Source organism: Mustela nivalis, assembly GCF_964662115.1.
Source record: "Mustela nivalis genome assembly, chromosome: 5".
NCBI classification, from domain to species: domain Eukaryota; kingdom Metazoa; phylum Chordata; class Mammalia; order Carnivora; family Mustelidae; genus Mustela; species Mustela nivalis.
The window spans coordinates 155,645,152-155,672,166 of NC_139024.1; the positions used below are offsets into that span (position 1 = coordinate 155,645,152).

The 27,015-nt window shown below is 44.9% G+C and overlaps 1 protein-coding gene and 1 long non-coding RNA gene across 5 annotated transcripts; both read left to right on the plus strand.

Annotated features, from left to right (window-relative positions):
* Positions 1 to 3,372: 3,372 nt before the first annotated feature.
* HMGN4 (high mobility group nucleosomal binding domain 4) lies at positions 3,373 to 11,380 on the plus strand. Of its 4 annotated transcripts, XM_082731570.1 has the most exons (4): positions 3,375 to 3,511; positions 6,920 to 6,964; positions 7,085 to 7,156; positions 9,631 to 11,380. In XM_082731570.1, the coding sequence occupies exon 4, from the start codon at positions 9,705 to 9,707 to the stop codon at positions 9,975 to 9,977; it is 273 nt and encodes a 90-aa protein (XP_082587696.1). In that variant the 5' UTR covers positions 3,375 to 3,511; positions 6,920 to 6,964; positions 7,085 to 7,156; positions 9,631 to 9,704; the 3' UTR covers positions 9,978 to 11,380. The 4 variants fall into 4 exon arrangements, with proteins under 4 accessions (XP_082587697.1, XP_082587696.1, XP_082587695.1 ...); XM_082731569.1 differs by lacking the exon at positions 7,085 to 7,156; XM_082731571.1 differs by lacking the exons at positions 6,920 to 6,964; positions 7,085 to 7,156 and having other exon boundaries at positions 3,373 to 3,511.
* Positions 11,381 to 13,918: 2,538 nt separating this feature from the next.
* Positions 13,919 to 26,547, plus strand: LOC309864089. Its single transcript, XR_014311378.1, has 3 exons — positions 13,919 to 14,676; positions 24,215 to 24,284; positions 26,205 to 26,547. It is a non-coding gene; the product is annotated as an uncharacterized lncRNA (long non-coding RNA).
* Positions 26,548 to 27,015: the final 468 nt, after the last annotated feature.

Here is a 27,015-nt window from a genome sequence, read left to right on the forward strand (position 1 = left end):
TTAACCATCATGTTATTATTAGCGTGCCTGGAGTCAGTATAATCACAAACTGCACAGTCACTTCTCCAACAGCTTTGACCTAACTGTGGCAGGCAGAAGGATGATAGAACCAACAGTATTTTGTTTGGGTTTTTCCTTTGGTGAGCAGCTGTCAAAATGTGCACAGCAATTCTTGGAAGTCAGCTGTGTAACAAGCCAGACACAAATCTTGGGGGGGGGGGGGGGACTAAGACTTAGAACTTAGAGCAGTCATTTCCAGAAATCTGGGTGTGAATTCTACTTTCTACTCAATTCCCAGTGTGACTAGCAAAGACCATGGAAGGGACTCTCACATTGGCTCTCTTGAACACATCTGAAATTGAAGAAGGTGCAGATCTCCATGTCATAGACTGCTGACAACAGGTGAGCGGCAGATAGTGACATTTTCCATACACTTGAGAGAGAAACCCGAAGGACAGTGTACTGAGACACAGAGGACAGAGAGGAGTCCAGCACCTGATGTGCTCGCTCGGCTAGGCTATGCTATCCAGTTATTCAACTGAACACTAATCTACAGATTGCTACAAAGCTATTTTGTAAATACGGCTAATATCTACAATTAGTTGACCATAATATATATAATATAATATAATACAATATAATATAATATAATATAATATAATATAATATAATATAATATATACTATAATATCTACAGTTAGTTGACAGTAATATGGGTGAGCCTACCAGCTGAACCAATTATTATTTCCAACAGTTGAAAGGCTTTGAAAAAAAAATGGAAATTTTCCTGAGGAAAAAGAAATTCGGTTTCAAGATTGTCGCATCAGATCCTGCCTGACATTTTCTAAAGTACAGGCCCTCCCAGCAGAGTTCAGACTTGCCAGTCCTAGAAATACTTCTTCATTCATTCATATTCTTTTACTGGTTCTGTTTTTTCTGGACTCTGTTTCTCTGACTGGTACAGCCGCTGAAGAAAAGACTGGAAACTAGAAACTGGAACTTTCAGAAAAGAAGGCACGGGAGAAAGCTCTCCAAAAACGAATGAAAGCTTGCCTCCGCTCATGTCGGGTTGTGAACCTGAGAGAGGTTTGAAGCAGCAGGAGAAGCTTTCAAAATCTGCACAACAAAGGGAGGTGTTTGTAGACACTGAGGAGAGAGTAAATGTGGACAGGGCCTCCAGTTCTCTGAGCTGAAGCCCATTTTAGTGGTGCAAGATGGAATCAATGGCTCCAGTGACACCTTGGGATCTGCTCTGTCCATGCTGGGTATGTGATTAGCATAAAATAGGACCAAGAATCACCTGTTTGCTTCATTTCTGAAAATTCAAGCATCATTGTTCATGTTTCCAAACTTCTTTTTAGAAATCTCCTTTTGCTTCTGATAGGGAGGGGATAGTCTCTGAACGGGGTTGGGAAAATACATTTTTATCTGGACTAACTTGTTACTGAAATTATGGGTTTTCTTCGACTATGAATGTAGGCAACAGATCACGGTTGTATTTCAGACTTTTTGACTTTATCACTTTCAGAAATCACATATTTTACATCAAAGTACAGTTGTTACAAATTGCTTTAAATACCATTTATGCTCATGAGTGCTTTGAAATTACAGTATTTATTAGGCCTCCTGCTGTATATTGTCATTTCGTGCATTAATAAAGGAGCACAAGTATTACCATATCATACATTTTTAAATATTTTAATAACATATTCCAATACAATTGATTGCCCTTTGACATCTTCTTTATTTATCTTTTTTCGTTATATTTAAAAGTTATTTTGTGAGGCAGCCCATTGGGTACAGTACAACACCTCGTCAGAAGTCCTCTGCTCTACTGTCCTGGGGAAATTCCTTAGTAGATAGACTTTACTGTTGTGCAGTAAGAGCAGCAACCTGTATGATCTTCCTAAGGGCTGCTGACATCTTATGAGCTGAAAACAACTATTTTCTAAACTCATCGCGTATGTCCTCAATATCGGGCAGTTTCACTCGGTCGGTTAACAGCCCTCAGCCTGTTCGCAGCGCTCCCCCAGGCATGGAGATAACAATTACTTCTCCGAAATACAGAGAGGCCGAGTTCGCACACGGAAGAGATGCTTCTGCGCTTGCTGAGAAAGCGAACGCGTGAGGGCATGCCTGTGCGTGCGGGCCGATGCTGCTTCCCGAGCCTTCCCGGTTTGCCTTCAGGGGCTTATCGTGCTTGTTTTACTTAGGTAATGCTTCTCGGTCGTGAGCCTCGCGAAGGGCAGGGATCGTATCTCTCTTCTCCTCGGATCGCCTCGAACGGCAGGTAACACAAGCTGGTGAGCGAACGCGTGGATGCAGGGGGGGCGCGGGCAGAGAGCACGCGGCCGCTGGGGCGTGAGCAGGCGGCTGCAGGGGACCCGCCGGGCGCGCAGCCTGGGCAGCGGGGAGCGCGACCCCAGCGCGAGCGCGCCTCGCCGGGACCCGCCGGCGCCTGCGTCCTCACGAAGGCGGACAGGCGCCCCCACATTCCCGCGCGGGCCAGTGGCGCAATGGATAACGCGTCTGACTACGGATCAGAAGATTCCAGGTTCGACTCCTGGCTGGCTCGGGGCGCGCGATTCTCTTTTACTCCTTTCCTCTGCGCACACCGCCGAGGTCTATGGAGTCCGAAAATTGGGGCGAAGGGAGGTTTACCTGCAAGTTCTCCGCGGCAAGAAGCCGGCGCTTTTAGCACAGCTGGGGTCGTCACCCTCTGTCGAGCCGGGTGCGCGCGGAATGTGCACGGTGCCAGGGCATGCCCATTGCGGTCGAGTTTCATAAAGATTGAGGACCCTATTGTTTTCCTCCAACTGGTCATTTTCAGAATAAATGGGTAAAGATTTGGTTTTAGGTTTGTACACTGCAAGAGCTTGATCTGCGTTCAGTGGCACACTTCTTGTGAGCGCTCGGGGTGCACGGACGCGCACGCATATAAATACTCATCTGCAAGGACGCGAGGGCGTGTTGGGCAGGGAGAATTGCACTCTGGAGTAGCGTTTCGCCGTGGCGTTTCCGTAGTGTAGTGGTTATCACGTTCGCCTCACACGCGAAAGGTCCCCGGTTCGAAACCGGGCGGAAACATATGGGAATCTCTTTTAACTAATTAAAAAATTTTCTCATGCATTAAAAAAATAAATGTGTATGTATATATATATATATATCACATCTTCGTAAATACGTTCCCCGCCTTCTGTTGTCTTGCGGCCTGGCCGCGGTGCGGAAGCTGCACCGCCCGAGGTGGGTCGGAGTCCCGCGGCCCCGGCGGCGGCCTGACGTATCGCGAGGGGAGAAGCGGCTCTCCCCCGCTCCGACGCGAGGCGGCCGGCAGCCCGCAGCCCCGGAAGCGGTTCCTCGCCGCCCGCCACCTTCCTGTTCCCGGCAGGGCCCACTGCGCGCGTCTCCCCTCGGCCCCACGGCCCGCGCCGGCCCTGCCCCAGCTGAGGGCACCCGCGCGGCCCGGGCGGCACCTGGGCGCCCGCGCCTCTCGGACGGCCGCGGGACTCGGGTAAGCAGCGGAGGCTTCCGCGCGCGCCTCCCGACAGTGGGTGGCCCGGCCGCCCCCCGCGTGCTGGAGACCCTCGGGCGGTCGGGCCCGGTCGCGGTGAGCGCCGCCGCCCGCCCAGCCCGCCTCTCCACAGTAACCCGACCGCTGGCGGCGGGGAGCGCCAGTCTCCGGGAGCCGCGCCCGCGGCCGGGCGGAGACGCCAGGGCGGAGTTGGGGGCGGCGGCGCGAGCCCGCGGCTGGGAGCGGTCGGGCGGGTGGACCGGCCTGGCCTGGCCGCGGCCTCGCCCTCCCCGCTGCCCCGCTCCGTGAGGCCTCGCCTTCGGGAGAGCCCACCCGGCGGACGCCCAAGGCCCGCGGCTTCCGCCACTTGGCCCTGTGCGCTCCCCGCCAAAAAAAAGAAAACGAACCCAAAGTTAAGAAGCGGACCAGCTGTGGATTCCGCGCGTCGCCTCGAAGCTTGAGGAAAGCCCCTGGCAGCCCCTGTTGAAATTCACATCTTGAGCGCTGTGTGTGGCCTCCGACCTCTGGCTGACACACGGCTTGCTTCCGTGGCCATTGCATCCATCAGGGGCTTTCCCGGTGCAGAAAAGTCTGGATATTCCCTGACAGCCTCGGGTATATCCTAAGGGTTGTCTTGGATGTATTATCACGACTACTCCTGCTTCCGTTGTTTTTGTTCCTGCTGCTGCTGCTACTACTTTTAGGCCTAGTCTCTCAGGCCCCATAGCTCTACGTTCCCTGAAATGAATGACTACTATGAATATGGTGTTTTTACGGCCCTGAAAAAAGAAAGAATAATCTTTACCTAATGAGCTGTGGTTTTGCTTCTCTTCTCTCTCCCCAGCTCCGTCTTCCCCGTCCATTATCATACCGTCTCAGAAAAACCCTTGCTTTTACCATCTTGTTAATTTCCTTGTTAGCAAGACAATAGTTAGCTTTGGTACGTGCTCCTAGAGTTGTATCTGAGACATTTTCATTTGAAGTCTCTTCTCAGAAATACGGGTTAATGTGGTGCCCTGAAAGGACGCATGGGTCTCAGGGGCCTGGGAGGTGCTGGGAGAGTTGTCCTCTCCCATCCCTCTGTGATGCCTATGGGCGGGAGTCCTGTAGCTGGGAAACCGAGTGTGCCCCAAGACCACCAGTTGCAGATGGGTGACCATTTCATTGAAAGTCTATGGCTCTCTGCTTCTCTTTCAACTAGGTGTTTTCTGGCAAAATGCAGAAGGAGACCTACAGTTTCAGACACTCTACCCTTTCTCACTTCTTTCTACCACCCTTTCCTCCCCCAGTCTCCCTCAATGCCAAAGGGAAGCTCAGGCTGCCCACCGTGGCTGATACTTCCTTTGGAAGGTGGAGAACAAGTGGGCTCTAGATTGTGGCTAGAGAGCTCTTGCTCCTGCAGCCCACTGCACCCTACCTACAACTTTTTATTTTGTTATAGGCTTTATCCTCTTTCCTAAGCTTGGTGTTAGCAGCCTTCTCCCAGGTCTTCCCTGCAACCCCAAGGTACAGAGCGAAGAAGGTGGCCTTCTGACTTTGGGGGTGGGATCAAGACTAGAACCAAGTTACAACTATTTCCCAGAAATCCGGGTCAATAACAGGGAACCAAAGGATGCTGCTGAAATGTGCCTCGTACCCGTTTGCTGGGAATGGGGTGGGGTGTGTGGGATGAAGTAGGATTTTCTCCATGGATACTGGAGTCAGGCCTATAATGAAAGAGAAAAAAAATATGGGAAAAGGATTTTGAGAGCTATGCAAAACCTCAAAATGAATCTAATCCGAGATGTGTTGTAGGTCCCTAAGGTCTTTACACTCCTTCCTCCTGTGGTAGTCCGCTAGGGCTGCCGCAACAGGATGTGTGTGGTGAGCCACAGAAATTTATTTTCTCACAGTTCTGAAGGCTGGAAGTCCAGCATCGAGATGGTGGCACTTTGGTTTCTTCCGAGGCCTCTCTTCTTAGCTCACAGATGGTCACCTTGCTACCTCTTTGCACGGTTACCCCTCTGTGGTGTCTGTGTCCCCATCTACTCTTATATGGGATTGGGACCCACCCATATGACCCCATTTTACCTTAACTACATTTTAAAGTCCCCATCTCCAAATACATTCACAATCTGAGGCCCTGGAGGTTAGGACCTCAGCCTATGAATTTGGGTGGGTGAGTGGAGGCACAAATTCAGCTCATATCTGGGGACTGAGATTGATGAGTTAAATATATTATTGACAGAATTTGGAGATTTCCCAGCAGTTAACCTCACAGAAGACTGTAGGACACCTGCATCTCCTCATTTTACTCATTTGCATATTTTTATTGCAGCTGAAATAGACTCTTTGCTTTTTATTTGACTTTTGTGTTTTTAAAGCTACGTCTACCAGTTAATTTAAACTTCGTGGGTCTGCTTCTAATGAAAATATGCAAGTCTTCGTAGCTAACATAAGTATTTTTTAAAAAGGCTGGAGTAGATGTTCCCTCTCCCCTGAGGCTGCTGAGGGAGAGAAGCTTTCCACATTAGAGGACAAGCAGTCTGGTTAAATGAAGAGTTAAATTGTGAACTTTCACAGGAATTTCAGTCAGATTCTTTGCAATGCGAAGATGAATGATTCAACGCTTTCACTATTTTGTTTGTTCTGTTCTCTGTTAATATAATTCTGTCCTTGGAAGTGTTATTTTAACAAAGGGGAATTGTTAAATTCCCCAAACTTTAAAAATTGTTGCCATGTCTTGATAATTTCTTGCCTTGGCGATTGCATTGAAAGTCCTATCTCTGTGTTCCCAAAGTTATACAATTATTTATATGTTTTATCTGCCCGTTCATAATATTTCTTTTCTCTCACATGCATGATGGAATATTTGTAGTCCTGTGACTTCTCTATTTTATGGCCTAACAAATTATTTCCCCCCCTTTTTAATTCTTACAATAGGTTTTTTAAAAATTAGTTGACTTTATTTTTTTAAGACCAGTTTTAGTTTTTCAGAGACTTTATTTTTTTAAGACCAGCTTTAGTTTTTCAGACAAATTAAGCAGAAAGTAGTTTCTCCTGTTCTTGAAGTTTCTCTTATTAATAACAACCTGCATTGGTGTGGTACATTTGTTACAACTGATGAGCTAGTGTTTCCACATTATTTTTAACTGAATTCGTTGTTTACTGTAGACTTCACTCTTTGTATACAGTTGAGTTTTACTAAATGCATAAGGTCATGTATCCACAATTATAGTGCGTACAGAACAGTTTCATTGTCCTTAAAGGTTCCCCGGTACTGCACCTCAAGTAATTTCTTTTCAGTTAACACCACTGTATGGTGAGAACGCTGCCCTCCCATCCCTCCTTGGCCTTCACGGAAATGAAATGTCTTTTATCCCACTGGCCCTTTTTCCTTATTTGTGTATCTGTCTCCTAATTTGTAAGGTCTCTGGAGAGTCAGCCCGTGGTCTCCTGATAAGCTTCCTAAAGGTGAGTTTCAAGGAACTAATCCATATTCGTGTACTCAGATACAGCATCCAGACAGCGGCCTGTTTTCCTTGAATTTATCTTTATTGTTACCTGCTGTGTTTCGGCCTTTGACATGTGGAGATCATGGCCCCCCTGCTTGGGATGGACTGCAAGGGATCTAACATGAAGAAGACTGAGCCCAGGAAACAGACTGTGAGCATTCCCACACCAGGACTTGGGCTAAGAAACACAGTTTTGGAGTGAGATGGTTGGAGAATGGTATGGAGTGTCCATTCTTTAGGGAAGTGTGTCCTAGAACAAAAGCTCACCCTTTGGTTTCCTCTCTCATTCTCTGGTAACAGAAAGGTCTCTAAAAATATATGCAGAAGGTTTAGAGTGACATTTTCATTTTCTCTTCAAGCTGGCACACCTTTGAGAGTGAATGGGAGCATTATAAATAATTATGCCAGGGCAACAGGTATAAACCACGTGACCCGAATACTAGATGATTTTCATGCCATAAAATATCTCTCAATGTTGGTTTGCTCATTTTACGAACAGCTGTCTTTTCCTCCCTGTTCCTTTATGGGCATACCTTTACCATTCCCAGAGTTGACCACTGTGATCTCTGGCATCTTTCTCAATTATTTTCCTTCAAAATTATTTTCTTTATTGTGTCAGAATTTGGACTTAAAAAAAAAAACCCTTTTGTTCTGTAAGGATTGTTCACACATTTCTGTAGTGATACATTTGGGAGAGAGAAAAAAGGGAATAAATTAGGCATAAATTCATTCAGTGTTTAGGGAAGCATGTTCTCGGCAGAGAGCAGGCAGAATCTCCTGGGTTGGAATGGCAAGCTTGCATCTGTGGCAACAGGGACTTTTCGGCCCTCAGGAATTTAGATATTTAGAAGGAAGGGAAGAGCACAGTAAGGGAAGAGAAGGGTCCAGCTAATTTCACATTAGCTTTTCAGTGAGTCGCTTTCAGCATGAGAATGTAAGTGTTTCTCCTCTCAATTTTGCTCTGTCCCCAAAGTTTCTTACAAGGTTATCAAGGAAAAAATACTGACTGATTCAAGGCACTTTGCTTCTCCTTTCTTCTTTATATGAACACATTTCTCCCTGTATTGCACGTGAGTGAAAGAAAAAAATGCAGAATGTCCGGTAATTTTAGTCATGGTGAAAAAAATGGGGAGAAAAATAGATAAATTTGATGTTTTAGCACCATTTGTAGGTGCTCACTTTTGTTAGCCAAGGAACATGTTTGCCCACTACGTATCCACATAGTGAGGCCCAGCAAGAACAAAACAGAACAAAACAAGACTGTGGAGCACTTTAGGGACAAGATAACACATATTTTTTTTCTTAAAACATTGTAGAGTGGGACAGGGCATAAGGTTACAGAAATCCCCAGGAATGTTTTCGAGGGTGGGGCAGAGGTGTGAGGAGCTAGTCCTGGCCTCAAGCTTTAAAAAACTTCACACAGGGCTTGTGAGTGCCAGCCATCGGCCCAGGTCCTAATGACCTAGACTAAAAATAAATCACTTTCCATTTCGTGTATCCCTGAACCTGTCCTTTGGGCTACATACTTTTTAAAAGTAGTTTTTATTCATTCTTGGGCAGATACATAAAATGTCTCTGTGTAGAATCTAGAGAGGAGTACACCAGCCATGTCGTCCTCCCTACCCTACCTCTGTTCAAGGGAGAGGATTTTCCCCCCACCCCTTTCTCTGGACCCTCTTCCTCTCTCCAACCACCATCCTTTTCTCAACCCCCTTTGATGTGACTACTGTCCCAATTTTTATCTTTATCCCTTGTTTGTTTGTGGGTTTGTTTGTTTGTTTGTTTTCAGTTTTACTACCTGCTTGTAGCCTAAATGTGTCATTTACTTTTGTACTTGGAAATGGATCAGTACTACACATATCTTGCAACCTGTCATTTTTGCCCAACAGTATGTTCTTGAAGATTCATTCGTGTTTTTGCATGTCACTGACATCTATTCATTTCTGCTTCTGAATAGCATTCCCTTTCAGAGATGCTACTAAATGTATTTACTCTCTTACTGAAGGCCAGTGGATGATGTCGGGTTTTGAAATTACAGAGTCACCAGAAGCATTCTTGTAGGATCTCCTCTGCATGTCTCCAAAAATTCCTCTAGGGAAACACTCAGAAGTAAAATTGCTTTCAGAATGTTTTCAGATTTAATACACTAATTTATACACACAGAAACACACATTCCGGCAGTGTATAGCACTTTAATTGTTTTACATCTGCTGAGTCCTTGATTTTGTCAATTTAGTTTCCACCGGTTTGATGGGTGTTATTATGCCTTTCTCATACTACTAATGAGGTTGAGCATACTTTATGTGCTCTTCACCATTTATACTACATCTGTGAAGTACTTGTTTACACTTTTGCTCATTGTTTTAAAATTTTCCTTTTGTCCTTTTCTCATATGTCTGTAGAAATTCTTTATATATCCTGGATTCAAATCCTTTGTCAGTTCTGTGTGTTAGGAATATCTTTGGCCTGCTTATGTCTTATATCTTATCTTTTTACTTTTTCATACTATCTTTGATTTACACAAATTATTCATTTTAATATAGCCAAATTTGAATTTTAATGTAGTTAAATTTGTCAGTCTTTCCCATTTGGTTGACACTTTTTGTGTTTGTTAAATCTTTCTAGGAGCAGCGTGAGGAAGACAGAAACCGCCCCTCTCCCTGGACTGGCCAAGCCACCTGCCCAGCGCTGCTGCCACCATGCCCAAGAGAAAGGCCAAAGGAGATGCTAAAGGTGACAAAGGGAAGGTGAAGGATGAGCCGCAGAGGAGATCGGCCCGCTTGTCTGCGAAACCGGCTCCTCCAAAACCAGAACCCCGGCCTAAAAAGGCCCCTGCAAAGAAAGGAGAGAAGCTACCCAAAGGGAGAAAGGGGAAAGCAGATGGTGGCAAGGAGGGGAACAACGCTGCAAAGAACCTAGATGCTTCCACAGTCCAGTCACAGAAAGCAGAAGGCAGTGGGGATGCCAAGTGAAATGTACTTTTTTGATAGTCTGTACTTCTAGTGACTTTACTGTTTGAAATACTATTTTTCTTTAATCAAGTTTTATAAAAATGTAGAATTTGGGTGTTTTTTTTTTTTTCCCCCAGACTTAACGTTGTTAGCATACAAGACGCATTGTTGTTGTCCTTTGTGGAAAGTGCAAATACCACTAATAGAAAGTCTCAGAAGCTGGCTTGAAATGGGGGAAGATGGGATCTTCTGTCCTTGTTTTTGAAGATTATTCTTGGTTCCCAGGAGAGATTCTCTGACATTCACACATGTCAGCCACTTTGGCTTAGAAGCCTTACAGCACAGAGAAGCAAAACTTCATGTCTTCTTTCCTGATGCCGTCAGCATATGCTTGACTTCCTGAAATAGTTGTGATGTGGCCTTGGCTCCCCTAAAATCCCATGCTGGGTAACAGTACTCAGGCTTCCTGGTGATAACATCAAGATGGTGTTGCTCCAAAAAGCCAAGATTCCTGTTTGTAGTTTGTAGATCATTGCATTGATAATCTTAGAGTTTTTAGTTCCTTTCTTCCATGTCTGAGTTGACCTGTGAAAAGATCTTACATGCCTCTTGTGAAATATCCACCCTTTCTGAGAACTCCCGCCTTTTCAAACACAACAGAAGACTGTTGACTTTTGGGGGAGGGGAGTTTGAAAGTTGTGAAATGTTATGGATTGTCAACCCTGTCCTCCTGGAAATAACTGGTTTTGAAAAGTATCTGATAAAGCTGAATACAAATTAGCTTGATGGTAGGGGGATCATTTCCTACCCAAAGTCATAGAGATATTCTTTCTTGCATTGTAAACCTTTTATAGTCTTGCTTTTCACATTTGTCTTTAGTCTGCTCTGAACTGATTTTTGTGAAAAGTAAGAGATAGAAGTTCAATATAGTATTTTTTCCCATATGGATAAGTGGTTGTTGCCCCAGCACCATTCTCTGAATACTTTATTCTTTTCCTACTGATCTATAACACCAGCTCTTTCATAAGTAAAGTCTCTGTGTGGGTGGGTCTGTTGATTATTTCTTTTCAGTCAATTTGTCTAACCTTGTGGCCGTACTATACAATCCTGAGTACTACAACTTTAGAAACAGGACTTCATATCTCAGGACAAATCCCACCTCCAAAAAAAATCACCACCAAATTTTTCTTCCTTGGGAGTATCTTGGCTCTTCTTAGCCATTTGCTCTTCTGTACAACTTTTAGAATTAGATTGACAAGTTCTAAAACAAAACAAAAATGTTGGAATTTTTATTGGATTTGTACTGAATTTATAGACTAAATAATACAATGTTGAGTCTTCCAATCCATGAACATGATACAGTTCTTCATTTACTTAGCCTTTTTAAGTGTCTTTCAATAAAGTTTTATAATTTTCTCCATAAATGTCTTTTGTTTATATTTCCTAGGGACTTTATACGTTTTGATGCTGTTCTTATGGTGTATTTTTACTTACTACATTTTCTGTTTTTAGCTAAAGCTGATGTTTATATCCAGCAACCTTGCTAAATTCTCACTAATTAATATGTCTGTATGTTCTTTTGGGTTTTCTACATAGGTAAACTGTATGTTGTGTATGTGCAGACAATTTTGCTTCTACACAGTTTTATTCCCATTTTTACTCTTTTTAATGCTAGGAATTGTCCAAGAGCTGGGGGCATAGCTGTGAAAAAACAAAAGTCTCTTCTTTCACCAAGCTTATATTCTGGTTGAGCCTGGGGAGAGAAGTAGAAAATACACAAATTTATGGGAGGAGGGTCCTTAAGTAAACAACTAAAAGTGGGTGCAATTTCAATAGGGTGGTTAGGGAAGTCCTCGATGACGAGATATTTGAGCAGAGCCCTTAATGAAATAAAGGAGGGGATGTCAATATGTGGGGAAAATACTCCAGCAGACAGGAGGTGAACATGTGTTTGGCTATTTGGCTCACTGAGGAAGAACAAGGAAGCAGAAGGGGCTGAATTGGAAAAAAAGATGGATAAGGATGATAGCTGATCTGATTGCAGAGATAGCTAGAGGCCAGGAAATGGAAGATGCTCCAAGCTGTGATTTTCTCTGAAAGTGATGGGTTACCGTTAGAGTTTCCAACACAGAACACAAAGTGTTGAGGGTGGAGGGTGGACAATAGGCTGTCAGGGGAGGGCAAGAGTTGAAGGAGGAAGACCAGTTAGATGGCTGTCAAACTGAATTGCAAGAAATCTACTTTATATGCTGGATTACTGTCCTTCCCTCTGTTTAACTATTCCCACTCCATTTTCTTTGGTAAACAGCAAACATGTATCTGCTTTCTCTTTGCTAAGCAACAGGTCAGGACCAAAGAAAAACATCCCTGTCCTCAAAGTCCAAAGTCAAATGCAATAAAGTCACCACAGGGTACTGTGCTTAGTGTTTTGGTAATAACTGCAGGAGCCCTGCCCCTGATGTCAGAGCATAAAGGGGTTTTAGTGAGAACTTCCTGGGTCATTTTGACACTGAAGCAGCAAGATGAAAACAGGAGTTGGTCAAGCAAGGAAGGAGTGAGGGAAAGCCTTCTTAGTAAGGGTAAAAACATCTGCAAAGATGTTAAGAGAATATGGTGCATAGAAGATGTTCAATAAATTGTTGAATCAGAAAAGATTTAATTGCATAACCAAATTCTAGTAGGTTATTTTTTAATAAGGTATTTCTTTTCTTTTTAAGATTTTATTTATTTGACAGACAGAGATCACAAGTAGGCAGAGAGGCAGGCAGAGAGAGAGGAGGAAGCAGGCTCCCCACGGAGCAGAGAGGCCAATGTGGGGCTTGATCCCATGACCCTGGGATCATGACCCCAGCTGAAGGCAGAGGCTTTAACCCACTGAGCTACCCACGCGACCCAATAAGGTATTTCTTAAGTCCTCATTGTTTGCCACTGTATCTGTTCAATGATTTCCGTTCATAATTTTATTTCCATGACCCTATGAGCTGAATATTACTATCTCCATTTTACTTTACATTCAGTGAAACTGAGGCAAGGAGAGATTAAATAATTAAATTAAATTAAATAATTTGCTTTGAGATCAGACAATGAATAGAAAAATCCAAATTAAGACCCAAGTCTACAACTCCAGGGCCTAGAAGATAACTCATTGTTGAAAGATCAGTGGTATAAATTTCAAATGTAATCCATCCAATTTCTGAGTAAACCAAGGAATTTCCCAAGATACCATTAGGAAACAATGACATGCAAGAAATAATAATGCTGTTGGCTAAACAGTTGTAATTTCCAGTGAAGAAGGGTAGTATTGAAAGGACCCTAAATTCTAGGGGGAAGTGGTCATACGGAATTTAGGCAGTATTTCTCTAGCAACATAAAGCTAGAAAGGCTTATTTTTTCTGTACAAAGATGCTAGTGTTTTAGACAAATATTTCTAAGCGGGGAAGAGCAGATTAGGACATAATAAACTACACTATAAACTTCCTTGTCCACTTTTCCGGTCCATTTGGCACTTACATTCCCATCTGTAAATTCATAAATTAACATCCCGGTTTATGAATATTTTGAGAATTTCGGTGTCTGATACCAAACAGACTGAGTGCTCCAAAACTAAATTGCTGGCCCTCAAAACTGAGGCATTGGTTCCCGGAAGAGCTGGAAAGACGTGGGAGGGAAACTTCTTTTCCTGTATCCACCCTTGTCCCGCTTAGTTCTGTTGGCCGGTGAGCCGGGGAGGTCCCTGGCCTTGTCATGAGAAGGAATTCAAGGACAGAGTCGCAGCACAGCGGACAAGCGACACACGTGGGCAAGTTTATTAAAAAGTACAATCTCTAGACCTGAGAGAAGACAGCTCGAGAGAGAGAGAGAGAGAGAGAGAGCGAGAAAGCGCGCGCGCAAGCTGTGCAACCTAGGGGTTGTCCTTCTTTTACACACAGTCGTTAACTAGAGGGCGGAGCGTTCCTCACTCGCGGCGGGAAGCAAGGTTTCCCGCTTTTTCCCTCCGCCCTTGCCCAGGGGTTTCCGGTCGTGGCGCCGCCATCTTGGGCCTGCCTGGCGGGATCCGGCTTCTCGCGGACGCTGCCAGGACGGGCCCCTGACCTTCCCCACAGCCGGCCGTGGCCTCCTCCTTGCTGGCCTCCAGAGCCTCACGGGCCACTCTAAAAGTCCTGGCCTGCAGAGGCATCACAGGGGTCTCCGTAGCACCCGCGCCGGGCCTCCAGCGGCCCCAGCAAGTCGCTGCACGTGGGTCCTCCCCGTGAACGCCGAGGGCCCGCGGCATCCGCCCCGGGCGCGGCCCGCGAAGCACTTCCGGCCCTTCTAGGCCCTTAGGCGGCCTCCGCAGCCCCTACGCGGGAGCAAAGGGAGGCTGGGGCCGCGAGGCTCCTGCCCTTATCACTGCTCGGACCCCGCGCAACCTTGCTCAGGCGTGGTGTCCCGGGAGCTCACCCCAAGTCCCCTTCCTCGAGGGGGTGGTCGGAACCCGCCGTGTCTCGGTGCGCGGCCTCTGCCTCTGTTGGCTTCCCCGGGGCCCGCTGGCCTCCTGAAGCGGCCCGGGGAGCCCTTCTCTCGACTGCTTCTAAAGAGCAGTACGAAACCCCTAGAAGGACGAAAGAGCCAGTCGTGCGACACAGCAGTTCCCGAACGGAGTGAAAAAACAGGTGACACGGCGTGAACGCACTGTTCCCTCAACGACAAGACCCGTCTCGGGACGCATCACGTCGAAACAGTGAGTGCGAGATGTTGACGTGCTCTGAGGGGGGGGGTCTGGGGCGAAGGGCCAGGAAAGAATCCTTGGGACGTTTTGGGTGCCAAAAGGTGTTTCTATGACAGCACAGGGTCGGGACCGTGGGCAGGAAGAATTGCAGCTGTGATTGTGGGAGGGACCGATGCGACACGTTTACCTTTGTAGAGGGAGGGAAGGTAGAGCTCAGGGAAGTTTCAGGAATTTCTGGGTGCTGAGAGCAGGGTGCCCCAGGACCTTGGAGGTCTGGCTCTTGTTAAGGGAGCCTTAGGTTGTTAATAACACGTGCGCATTGAGGCAGCCGTGAGTTCCTTGGGGACTGTCAGGTGCTGCGTGTCTCAGGATTTTTGAATCCGTGTGCTGCGGGTTGTAAGGAGATTAATTAATTCATTAAGCTACAGCTCTCTTGCCTGTGTTGCTCTCCTCAATGAGGAAATGTCAGTGATTTTCCTTGGTGACAGAACCACAGGAACTTCGGACCATAGCTTGTTCCCTACATTCTTACGGGAAGGGTACGCCAGATTTTGGTTCGAGGTTAGAGATTCTGAGAATGTAGATATTTTTCCCATCCAAGCTCACCAGTCGCCAAGGTAAGAAAACCAGCAAAGATGCTGACCACAGTGTCTGGCTCCTTGAGGGGTCCCCAACCCCCAGAGATGTAGATACTAGTGATTTAACTTTTACTTTTCTTGGGCATGGTGACATTTCTTATAGGTGACCATGATGAAGTTTTGAGGGATCCTAAAAATAAATCAGAACTCACCCCTTAATTCAGTCATTTTTTTAAAATTTATTTTTTTTTCTGAGGTACAGTTGACATACAGTGTATTAGTTTCAGCTTGTACAATGTAATGATCCAGTATTTGGGAACATTGTGAAGTGATCATCACAGTGTCTGGTAAACATCTGTCACTTTACATAATGCCAAAAAAAATTTTTTGTGTGTGATGAGAACATTCCAGATTTACTCTCAACAACTTTCAAATATGTAACACAGTATTGTTAACTATATTAATTTTAGTTACATATATGACTATATATATATGTACTAAATATGTAACATACCTGTATTTACTTATATGTATGAAGTCATTTAGATAGGGTTGCTAAAGAATGCTGTCCACACCCTTTCCTGAAGGAAGAGAGCATGGGGTTGATGAGTGCCAGGAAATGCGAAGGGTCGGAAACTTCACCCAAACTTTGCAAGCTAAGCTTGCCGCACACAGTTTCCCGGATACTGGTGTAACTCACTAGACTCCTGGGTTAGGGACAGTGGAAAGTCTATTATTCTAGTAACAGCACTAGCCAGACTATCTGCATTTTTTTTCTCTGGTTTCCTGGCTCTAATTCTCAGAGGGCAAAACCATGACATCTCTGCATTCATGGGTTCTAAGAGAGAAACCCTAAACCGTGGATCCCCATTAATTTATAACGAGCTGTAAGCATGCCTGTCATCACTCTGGAGAGACTGTCTTCCGGGGGTGTTTGCTGTATAAGCACCCTTAAACAGAAAATCCAGAACAAAGAGCATTCAGTGCCTTACTAGCAATACATGCAGAAATGTGAGAGATTCATCAAAGAAAGATTATGGCCCAACAATAAGTTGCTTTCACTCATTGAAGTTTTTTTCTTTTCTTTCTTTCTTCTTCATCTATTTTTTTTTTTTTTTAAAGAAGCTTGGCTTGGGAAATTTAAATCTGAATGTTTGCCTAAACTCACTTGCCGAATAGAAGGGACCCAGGGACACTTCTAGTAGCTGTGTCCTCTGGGCACCAACCTCAGGGCTGCTGGGTTTCTTGAGTAGAGGGTGCCAGCCACGCATTTGGCTTTGTCTGGTAAAGCAGATGATTAGCACTAGTTGAGTTTCAGGTGGTTAAAGGTTCATGGAGACAGGTTTAGAGATCGGACAATAGTGTAGAATGGAATTACAATGTGTCTGTTTCCTTAATGCAGTGTCAGGTTATAATGATCTAATGTGTAAGTCCCTTGTCTCCTGGAACTGGGGTAACATTCTTGGCGAGTCTGTCATTTGACCAATTGCAGCCAGGTGGGCTCTTGTTGTTGGAGCACAGATAACAAGAAGCACAGCAGGGCTGGGGTTTCAGCCCACCTAAGATCCAGAATGGAAAAGTGGAAATGGTTGTCTTCTCCTTCTGTCCCACACTTCCCCTCAAGACAGAGAAAAGAAAGGGAATCTTGCAACACTCATCTAAGTAGGCATACTGATGTATTGGTAAGGCCTTTGTCTTAAACAGTGTAGCTGCTCAACACTGATTATTCCTTAGCACATTCTCTGAGACCATGTTGGAATCATTTTGGAATTAATGTGACTCCCTCCCACTGCTTATTTTAAAAGGTTGTGAGATACAGTTGCCCTGTTGTGGTTAATTAAAGTTAATGGAGGTTTCTTTCCTTTCAAAAAAGCTCTGAGCATTGTAAAGAAACCATGGGGTCACAACCCAAGTGGACTGCCTAACAGGCAGGAAAAGTTTTCAAAAAGTGATGGCCCTTCAAGAAGATATTTCTCCTGTGACTCTAGTAGCAGTAATAATAATGATCATATTGGTTTTTTTTTTTTCCTACAAAATGCTATCCTTTCTCTGAGGATTGAGCTCAAGGACCTCATATTATGAGGCCAGCATGCTGCCGACTGTGCCAAGGCAATTGACAAGGAATGTTCTGTCCTTTTTTCTCAGAGGTTTTGCAGCTACTTTGATGATTTTTCCTAGCAGTGTAAAATCCACTTATCTTTTGGATCCAGTGGGATGAAAATTCTGCTTTGGGCAGTGATCAAATGAAGTCTCAGTCAAGGGCTGCCACGTCCTGTTTCCTCAGTGGTTCCTAGCAGGGCAGAGATGGTGTTCGTACCAGTGTGCTCAGGGGACTTGAGGTTTTGGGTCACTCTAAGAAGGGGACTGGGATTTAGGGAAGGGGCAGGGCAGGCAGGTTACTCGGCTCAGGACCCCATCGCCCTGTACTATATGTTACATTGCATCTTTATGACGACTCTAAGTCCAGTGTTTCCCGATGAGGGGAATGTGAAATCAGTTTAATGGTGGGTAGCTCCCAACATGGTAAAGAATGGGATGGAATCTGAAACATCAGAATGCAGTGCACGTGTGCGAGTAAGTGGTAATTCAGGCAATTTTTATTCCTGCTACATTTGTGTGTCTGGGTGCAGATGTAAACTCAACTTCAAACTGGACATGGGCCAAAAAGTTTGGAAGCCGCTGACCTGAGTTCAGCGTGACCCCTGTGGTTTATGTGGGTATCCCCCAGGCTGAGCAAAGCAGAGGACTGGAAAGGAGCACCTCAGTGTAGGGCAGAGGGAGCAGTTCTGCGTTTTTGTGGCTTTTCAAATAAGAGTTTGATTTTTGATAATTTGTGGCCATTGTTAATGAAACTTGTGCTCTAGACAAAATGTTGAGAGTGCTGTGGCACCTTACTAAAAGGCCCTTCTATTTCCTGAACAGGTCCGATATCTGTGCCATGCTTGGGATCCCCTCTCAGTTTTTAGTTAGCCTGTGATTTGAGGTTATCTTCTTTCCTGTTAACTGTTTACTGGGTTAAAAATTTAAGAATAGGGAAGAAAAGTGCTAGCGCCCGAACAGGGACTTGAACCCTGGACCCTCAGATTAAAAGTCTGATGCTCTACCGACTGAGCTATCCGGGCTCACAAGGACAGAACTTAACACATCAGCTGTAGTCAATTTATCTACAAACTTGCAAGGAAATTTACGTTTATTGTGTGATTCTGGTTCAGAACCACTCATTCAGGAGATGGTTATAAGTATACCAGGCAGCATAGAAACTCAATTACAAGGAGGGAGCTCTTTAATACTGAAATCTGTGTTATATTAAAATAATACTGCCCCAAATTCTTTTTCTATATAAAGTATAGCTGTACAGTATATGTATAGGTCAATACTATATATATAGCTATATACTATACTGTACAGAATTCAGTGCAGTCAAGAGCTACAGAATGCTGGCCTTCAATTCCTAGGCTTCCCAGAGACAAATCTCAAATATTCTACATTTGGGCTCAAATAGAGCATTTTCAAAAGGAAGCTGATCCATTGCCAGTGCTTCTAAGGTTTTAGACAATACTATGGACACCTGAGTATGGGTTGAGAAATGGAGTGGTTTGATTTTGTGTTGGGTCTCGGCTGTCTTTATTTATTAGTTTTTTTATTTAAATAAAGTTTTAATTTTTGAGGAGTTTTAGATTTACTAAATTACAAAAATATACAGAGTTGCCATATACCCATTGTCCTTGGTTATTCACATCTTAAATTATAGATGCATTTTAAGAAGACTAATGAGAATACTGTGCACATATAATTAGAGATTTATTTCTCAGCTTAGAAAGATAATTCCCAACATTCATTTGTCCCCCAGGGTCCTATCTCTTCATCTTTCCAGGTAAACACTGTCTTGAATTAGGGGTTTATTTTCTATCTCATGTTCTTTATAATTTGGCATCTATTACAGTGTTTTTAAGTTTCTGAACAATATACTGTGGAAACTTCCATGATGAAATTCAAACTTAAGGATTTATTAAAAACAAAAACAAACAAGACCAATCTCAGGTTTATTTAGGCATCTCTGTTTACTTAATCATCTTCTCAGTGTCCTTCAGTACCAGCACATTTTGGGCATGAAATTCTATTAATCACTGACCACATTCCCTCAAACACTAGGGTTTCCTAACGTTAGCAGGCCTGGGAGCAAGGGTCCAAAAGAAAGCAGGAGGCCTGCTGCTAACCCACTCCTCCCTCCTCTTCCCAGCTTTGTGCTCCAGAGACTCCATTCTTTTGGAAGCCATCTTAGGGGTTTGGGGCTGGGAATTCTGGATTCTGGGAGTGGAGTAAAGGGCATCGGGGTGATGAACTTTTTCTAGGTTTAGTACTGGACATCCTGAGTCCCAAGGCAAACTGTGACCCTAGAAGACCTGTTTCATGTGGGAAAGAGGTTCCTGTGTTACTGGGATCTGTTTTACCTAGGTGGAAGACTTCTCTTAGGTCATTAATTCCTCAGCCAACTTATCTTCAAGTAAATAAATATCCCATGTTGTGAGACATTTCTCATCAGTTCTCTATCACTTGTCTTTCAATTCAACTGCAACTTTCCTGTGATCTTATCAGCCTGTAGACAGCCTAGCATGGCTGCAGTACCCCTCACTTGTCTTTAAAGTAAAAGAAAAAAGGAAAGAAAGAAGCTCATTTTATTTTCAAATATTTAAATTTGAGTTAGATAACACATAGTGAGAAAGAAGCTTCTGAATAGTGCCCCCCTCTCCCTTTTCTCATAAAATTTTTAGGTATTTCGTTCCATCTTTTGGTCTCCAGGTTAAGTGCTTGACAAGGGCCCGATGGCTAGAAGACTTACTTTACTTGGAACACTGATGTTATCCCTTTAACCATTTCATGATTTAGCTAAGTTAGTAAAGGAAAATGTAACTAGCTTTCAAAAAATTTTATAGTTGCTGGGGACAAAAATAGGATTCAAAGAACTGGGAAGAGTTACAAAGATATATGCTATAGGGCTGGGGATGTAGCTCAGTGGTAGAGCGCATGCTTCGCATGTATGAGGCCCCGGGTTCGATCCCCGGCATCTCCAAGCTGTTTTAGCTACACGATCAGAAACTATGTTTTTAAAATGTAGTTTCATTGGACTTCTATCCTCCTATTCATCAATTTCCTACAGTGTTCTACCCACTTCATGTAGAGCTGTGTATAGAGAGAGGAAAACATTTGGGGAGATCTTTATCTGAAACCAATAAAACTGGAAACATAGATAAAAGCACCCAAGGGAGAGATGGCCAAAGCAGAGCAGCCTGGAAATCTGCCCAGGACCCATTAATATCAGGCAGTTTGTAGTATCTGGCTGGCCTTAAAAGGCAGAGATAACCTTGGCCTGAAAATACAGAGAGGAGATAAAGGGTTGTTGCTAGAGTCTTGTTGCTGGATCATGGCACGAAAAAAAAATAGGACAAATATTGGGAAAAGGAGGAAGCCTAGCTCGGTGGGGGCAAAATGGAAGTCAGCAGCTCGGATGATATACTGTGCAGCTCACGGCATTAAAAGCAACAGTAGCATTAGTACCTTCTTATGAGAACTTCGGAGACTTTTTTCTCGTGGTTGGCCGGTTAGCTCAGTTGGTTAGAGCGTGGTGCTAATAACGCCAAGGTCGCGGGTTCGATCCCCGTACGGGCCAGTGATTTGTTTTCTATCCTCTCTCCTTGACCACTTTTGGGTGGAAAAGGAGGACCACCATCTAAGGTAAGACAGTTCACTGTGTCCCCATAAGGAATGTTTTGCCACGAGTCCAAACCGTCCTAGGAGAACTCAGAGAACACCTCTTGGAAAGCCAGCGAGCTCAGAAAAGCAGCAGGCCTCCTGAGGGACGATTAAATTCATTAGAAGGAAACATGTCATCTGTTTGTGCAGCGTCCTAACACTGCCCTTGAAATAGTCCAGAAACAGGTTTCCGCCCCCGGACACCTGTGAGATGAGAAGACAGGGCTCGTTTTGCTGCTTGGCTGAGGGTTTGGGTTTGGGTCCCGCAGCACGCAGCGGGAAGTCCGTCTAGAGGCAAGCCTGTTCTCAGGGAAGGGAGGACTCGGCCCTTGCGCCCCGTCTCCGTGCGGATGCCTGCAGCCCCGCGGTTAGGGCAGTGTCCCGGGTCAGCCTCCTGTCCCACGGAAGCCAGCTCTCTGCTCCCTCACTCTGTGTCTCCGTCTTCCTGGCACAGCCGATTTCCTTTCTTCATTCGCGACCCCACCGATTTCAGTCTCGTTGAGGGGCTCCCACGCATCCTCTCTGGGCCCGGAGAACCCTGGGATCCCGCCGACAGCCTCCGGCAGTCGGGGGCGCGCGAGCGGCCGGCCCGGCTTCCGCTGCGGGGCTGGGGGGTCTCCCGGGCCTCGCCCCCACACGCCGACAACGTGCAGGGGACCAGGAGCCCCGGCGGGTGCTGTCGGGACAGCCGCCGCCGTAGTCTGTCTCCTACGGAGCTGGGTCCGCGCTTTGGGAAGGCGTCGTGGGCTCCTTATGAGGATTGGGTCGCGAGAAGACCGGGGGAGGTGCTGGGAGCTAGGTTTTCCCAGTTTCAAAAGTGGAAGGGAAGGAGGGAGAGTCAAAAGTCGGTTATGGTTGTATGCACCTAAACATGCATGGGATCCACGCACAATTTTTTTTTTTTTTAACTAAATATTTAATGTATTCAGAGAGAAGCGTGGTATGTGTGGCTCGTTGGTCTAGGGGTATGATTCTCGCTTAGGGTGCGAGAGGTCCCGGGTTCAAATCCCGGACGAGCCCGTCTTTTGTTGCCCTCCCATCGCTCAATTTTTACTAACTCGGCGTTAAGTTCTAACACAAATCAAACGAATACAGGCGCCATCCCATTCAGCGGCTGTACCTTCATGTAGAAACGTGTAGGCTGCACACGCACTCAATCCCAGGAAGTAATATGGTGACTCACTTAAAAGGGACAAGCACTTTTCAGTTTTACCTTTTATTCCGTGTTCTATCAGCTCTAAAGTGATTTTTGCAAAGGTTGATGTTTCTGGTTCTTCTAGATGTTCCAACGACACAGTTGTGAATGTGTGAAAGCATAGGAAGACCATAGTCACCTCTCAGTTTGAGTTCATCCACCATTCATGCATCACTTTTTTATTTAAAAATAAAACTGAACTATAGAGTTGGGGTTTTGGCAACCTTTGTACAAGAGATTTGGGCTTTCCTTGTTAGCACAGTGTTGACTGTTCCCCCATCTTTCAGGGGATTGGGGTTCTGCTTCCTTATTGTGAAGGGTTTGGTTCTGCAGGGTTGGTTCTTATTAAGCACATATTTATTTAGCATCTATTATATTTAATAAACTTCTGCAGTCAGTGGTAGACAAAACAAAAAAAAAATCACTGGGTCCTGTTTCAGGGGTTGTCAAATATTTTTTATTAAAATGAAATTGCACCTCCCCTCCCTTTTCTGTGTGTGTAAGCCTTGATGGTGGAGAAGTATAAAAAATTTCAGATAATGCTTAATATGCTTTGCTTTTCATGTCATCCTCCTTAGAAGACAAGATCAGACAAAAATCTAGAATTCTGTGCTCCTAGTGGGTCAAGAGGAATTTGTATGTCCTCATAATAGATTGGGGGAAGCCTACTTTTGACTGCCCGGCTAGCTCAGTCGGTAGAGCATGAGACTCTTAATCTCAGGGTCGTGGGTTCGAGCCCCACGTTGGGCGTTTACTTTTGCTTTCTCTTCCAGTATTTATTCTTAACTGAATTTCTGCACATTCAGAAAGGAGGTCCCACACCACTGTCAAACAAGAGGAGTTTTGAAGATCAGCACTTCTGAGGTGTGGAATTAATGGACTCACAGTGAGTGGCCACAGTTCATTGGCTCTGCAGAGCTCCTCTGACCTGCTCTCTTAATCTTGCAGATTGGGCTTGTCGCCCCCTGGTGGGAATGCGTTTTCTGGCCACTTAGAGATGTTAATACTACAAGTCTGTGGTAGGCAACCGGCTCTGTACATTTAAGCTCCTCAGATGATTCTGAAGTACTACACCCCGAAAAAGGGTTTAGGATACGGGGAGAAGGATGCAGAGATATTGAAAAAGGTAAAGTCTGAAGGTGGAGAAACAGTTCAAACACAGGGACCAGTTTGATGGGCAGCATTGTCCACGCAGTTTCGAGAATGCTGACTCCACTTCCTGGCCCAAGCTAGTGTCATTTTCCCCTTTTCTTTTTTTTTTTTTTTTTGGTGGGGGGTTCCAAGGAAGAGTTCTGTGATTCATCAGTTGCATATAACACCCAGTGCCCATTACATCACCCACTTACCCTCATCCCCTGCCCCAGCAACCCTCATTTTTTCCCCTAGAGTTACCTCTCTTATGGTTAAGTGTCCCTGTCTGATTTTGTCTTATTTTATTGGGGTGAATTTTCTATTACCACTGCCTCACACACCTGTTCAGTTCCTGTTCACCACACTAGGACAGCACAATGGACCTCCCAAAACAATGCTCTTTCCAACCTTTCTTCATATATGACAAGTGGAAGAACCAAACAACCCACAGCAAATTGCAGTTGCCTACACAATGGAATCTAAAGATGTAGGCTTGTTTTCAAAAATCCAAACTGCATTTCTACCTCCAGCTTGTCTGAACTCTCCACCCTCTCAAAAAAAACCCTGCCCTGTCCAGTCCTTGATGTTCGTTCACGTCATGCCTGGCGCTACTACCCCAGATATGAGTGGACTTTGCTGTTAACATCATTCCCATGGTCAAACTGACCAAGACTTATTTTGTGAGATTTCCCTGTCCCTCTGTGAACATTCCACTGTGCCAGTCTTCCTTTGTCATTCCTTGGAAGCCATCGTGGACTCACTAGCATTGACGGACAAAATGCCCGGCCATAACAGAGAAAGCACACAAATACGTACCTCTTCCTTGATTCTAAAAGCCCAGTTAGCCGCATGGGTTCCTCTCTCTTTGCTAACACTGTTCTGATGTTCTCTTCAGGCCTCAGGACCGTCCAGTGGAGGTGCTGTAACTTGGGTATTCGGATCTGGCTGTGCGTGTGAATCATCTGGTGAGTTTCAAAAATTTGATTCCTGGGCCCCATCTCAGCTGCTGTGAAGCTGAATCTCTGGTGGTTTAGAAACCGGTGCTTTTGAGGTGCTTCTTTCTAACATGATGGACATGGCAACTTGGCGGCCTAGTCAGGCTAGAATTCCACAGGGAGCCATGATCTTACAGGAAACAGTGATTCTAGGTGTGTAACATGAACTTTTGGGTTCAGAAACTTGATGTTACCGGTTTTTCTGCCCCTCTCTCTCTCCATCCCTCTTCCCAGTTCAGGTAAACTCTGGAGGGATGAGATGCTGATAACCCAAATGAAACACACTTGGCCATTTATTCATCCCAACATGTACTGCTCGCTCCTGTGTCAGGCATCGTTTTGGGTGTTTGGGATTTATCAGTGAACAAAGCAAAGGTCCCTGTCCCTTACAGTCCATGGGGGGAGGCAGACAGTAACAAATACACATATGAGTCAACTGAACTTGATGTTGGATGTGGTCAGCGTGCTGCGGAGAGCGGAGGTTTGTTGTGGCAGCAATCAGGGCTGTCGGGTTAGGTGTCCTGAAGGGGGCTTTTGAGCACAGAGAAACCACACTGCCTTTTTCAAGTTTCTAAATAGAGGGATCAGGCAGAACCGAAGGCAGGAGCACGTTTGCGGTAGTGTGGCTGCAACAGAATGTTTGGAGAGAAAGTAGGGGGAGGAGGTAAAAACGTGTGAGACCTCACAGGCTTTGTAAGGACTTTGAATTGGGTGAGACAGGAAGTCTCTGAAATTTCTGTGTGGAAGGGTAATAGGATCTAATCTACCTTTTAAAAAGGGAACTCTGGATGTTGTGTTGAGGACAGAGCTCAAGGGGAAAGTGGTAGAAACAAGGACACCGGTTGGGAGGCTTTTGGCAACCAGAGTGTCAAGTCAGACCAGAGTAGTCACGGAGCAGGGGAGGAGAAGTGAGATGTTTTCTGGGTATGTGTGGAAGGCTGTTCCAGGGCTTGTCTGGTGGCCATAAAGGATAGCCAGGAATCACTAATTTAGAGTGCCAGCCTGATAAACACAGGCCAAGAAACAAACTTAACGCAGCCCTGTGTGTGTGTGTTTATAACTGCCCTCATCTCAGAGGCCAAAATTCCTATGAAAGGTTGACTAGTGGATAATCAGAGCAAAAGGAGTCAGACACCAACATTATTTATGTTGTTGTGAACACTTGATACTGCTCACCGTCCGCCCCCCACCCCCAGACTACCTTGAACCCTGGCGTATCTGGGCACAGTGGCGTCAGCACAAATTACTCTCCATCCTCTCCCAACCAAACCTTTCTTTTTTTTTTTTACCCAGTAGCCTGAATATTGTCATTACTAGATCATTTGCTCCATGTGAGGTTATATTTAGTTCAGAAACTCTTATGTATTTTGCCTATTTAGCTCAGTCATACCTGTAAGTTAGGGACAGGGAATCACATGGTTTAAACCAGGCAGACTCCCTCGTGTTTGGAGATATTGTCATTACATACACAATGAAACGAAGAATCAAGAGTCAATACAAAATGCAGGAACAAAAAGTAACTTTCCTAGAAGGGTACACTGAACCCTGTTTTGCAAGTCTCTTTTAACAAGGCAGAGTTTTTCAAATCAACTTTTAGTAAGCACCTTTCTCGTGTTGGATACCTAAAATGGAAACACATACAGCATGGTCTGTGCCTTTTTGAGGGCTGTTTTCCACCTACTGGGTGAATGTACCTGGCTCAGTGAGAATTAAATCCTCTGCTGTGTTTCAACTATCTGGCCCTAGGCAACGAGGGGGCTTGGTGTGACTGATTTAAAAATAGATGACAGTGACATGATTTGGATAGTTAAGAAATCAAGAGCATTTACCAAGTAAAATAAAAGGAACAAAGGCCTTATACCTGGTTCATATATTCTGCCCACCTGACAGGACACCCGCTGAGGATTTCTGGACCACATGTCGTGCATCTCCCTTTCCTCACCTGATAGCCTCTGCTTGATGTTTTGATTTCTAGGGTGCCGCAAGAACTGTAATGGGTTATCCTGGGTACAACAAGTATTACTAGTATTAATAAAGCACATATCCTTCTGTCAATAAACTTATTAGATTTTTGGATTATAAACATCTTTTGGGTTTCTTGGAACATATGGATTTTTCCTGTTTTTACAGCTCCTTGGCTATATTATTAATAAAACTGAGTTGACATATTTGAATTTCTGAACCTAAGACCTGTGGCATCATCTCCATGGCCAAGGCTGTCCCTAAGCTTGGTCCTGAGCACCAGCTAATCTAACTCCTTTGAAATATCATTCTAACTGCAAAGGAGTCCTTGATGAAAGGAGGTTGGAAAGGGCCTGGGGAGGGGGCGGGTCTTACTAGCTGGGGCTTGCCGAAGCAAAACACCATACACTGGGGGGCTTAAACAACAGAATTTATTTTCTCAGTTCTGGAGGTTGAGAAGTCCAAGATCAAGGTGCCATCTGATTCATTTTCTGGTAAGAGCTCTCTTCTTGGTTTGCAGAAGACTGCGTTCTCATTGTGTCCTCATGGGTGAGTTCTCTTCTTGTAAGGACACTCATCAGAGTGCATCAGGGCTCTACCCTGATGACCTCATTTAACTTTAATTACTTCCTTATTCTGAATACAGCCACACTGGGGGTTCAGTGTATATGTCAATAAAGCTTTAACATACGAATATGGGGGCACAATTCAGTCCATAAGAAGGGGACCAAAAAAACCC

Coding starts and splice junctions, on each gene's coding strand:
- HMGN4 (XM_082731571.1), top strand. CDS start 9,705: ATGCCCAAGAGAAAGGCCAAAGGAGATGCTAAAGGTGACAAAGGGAAG.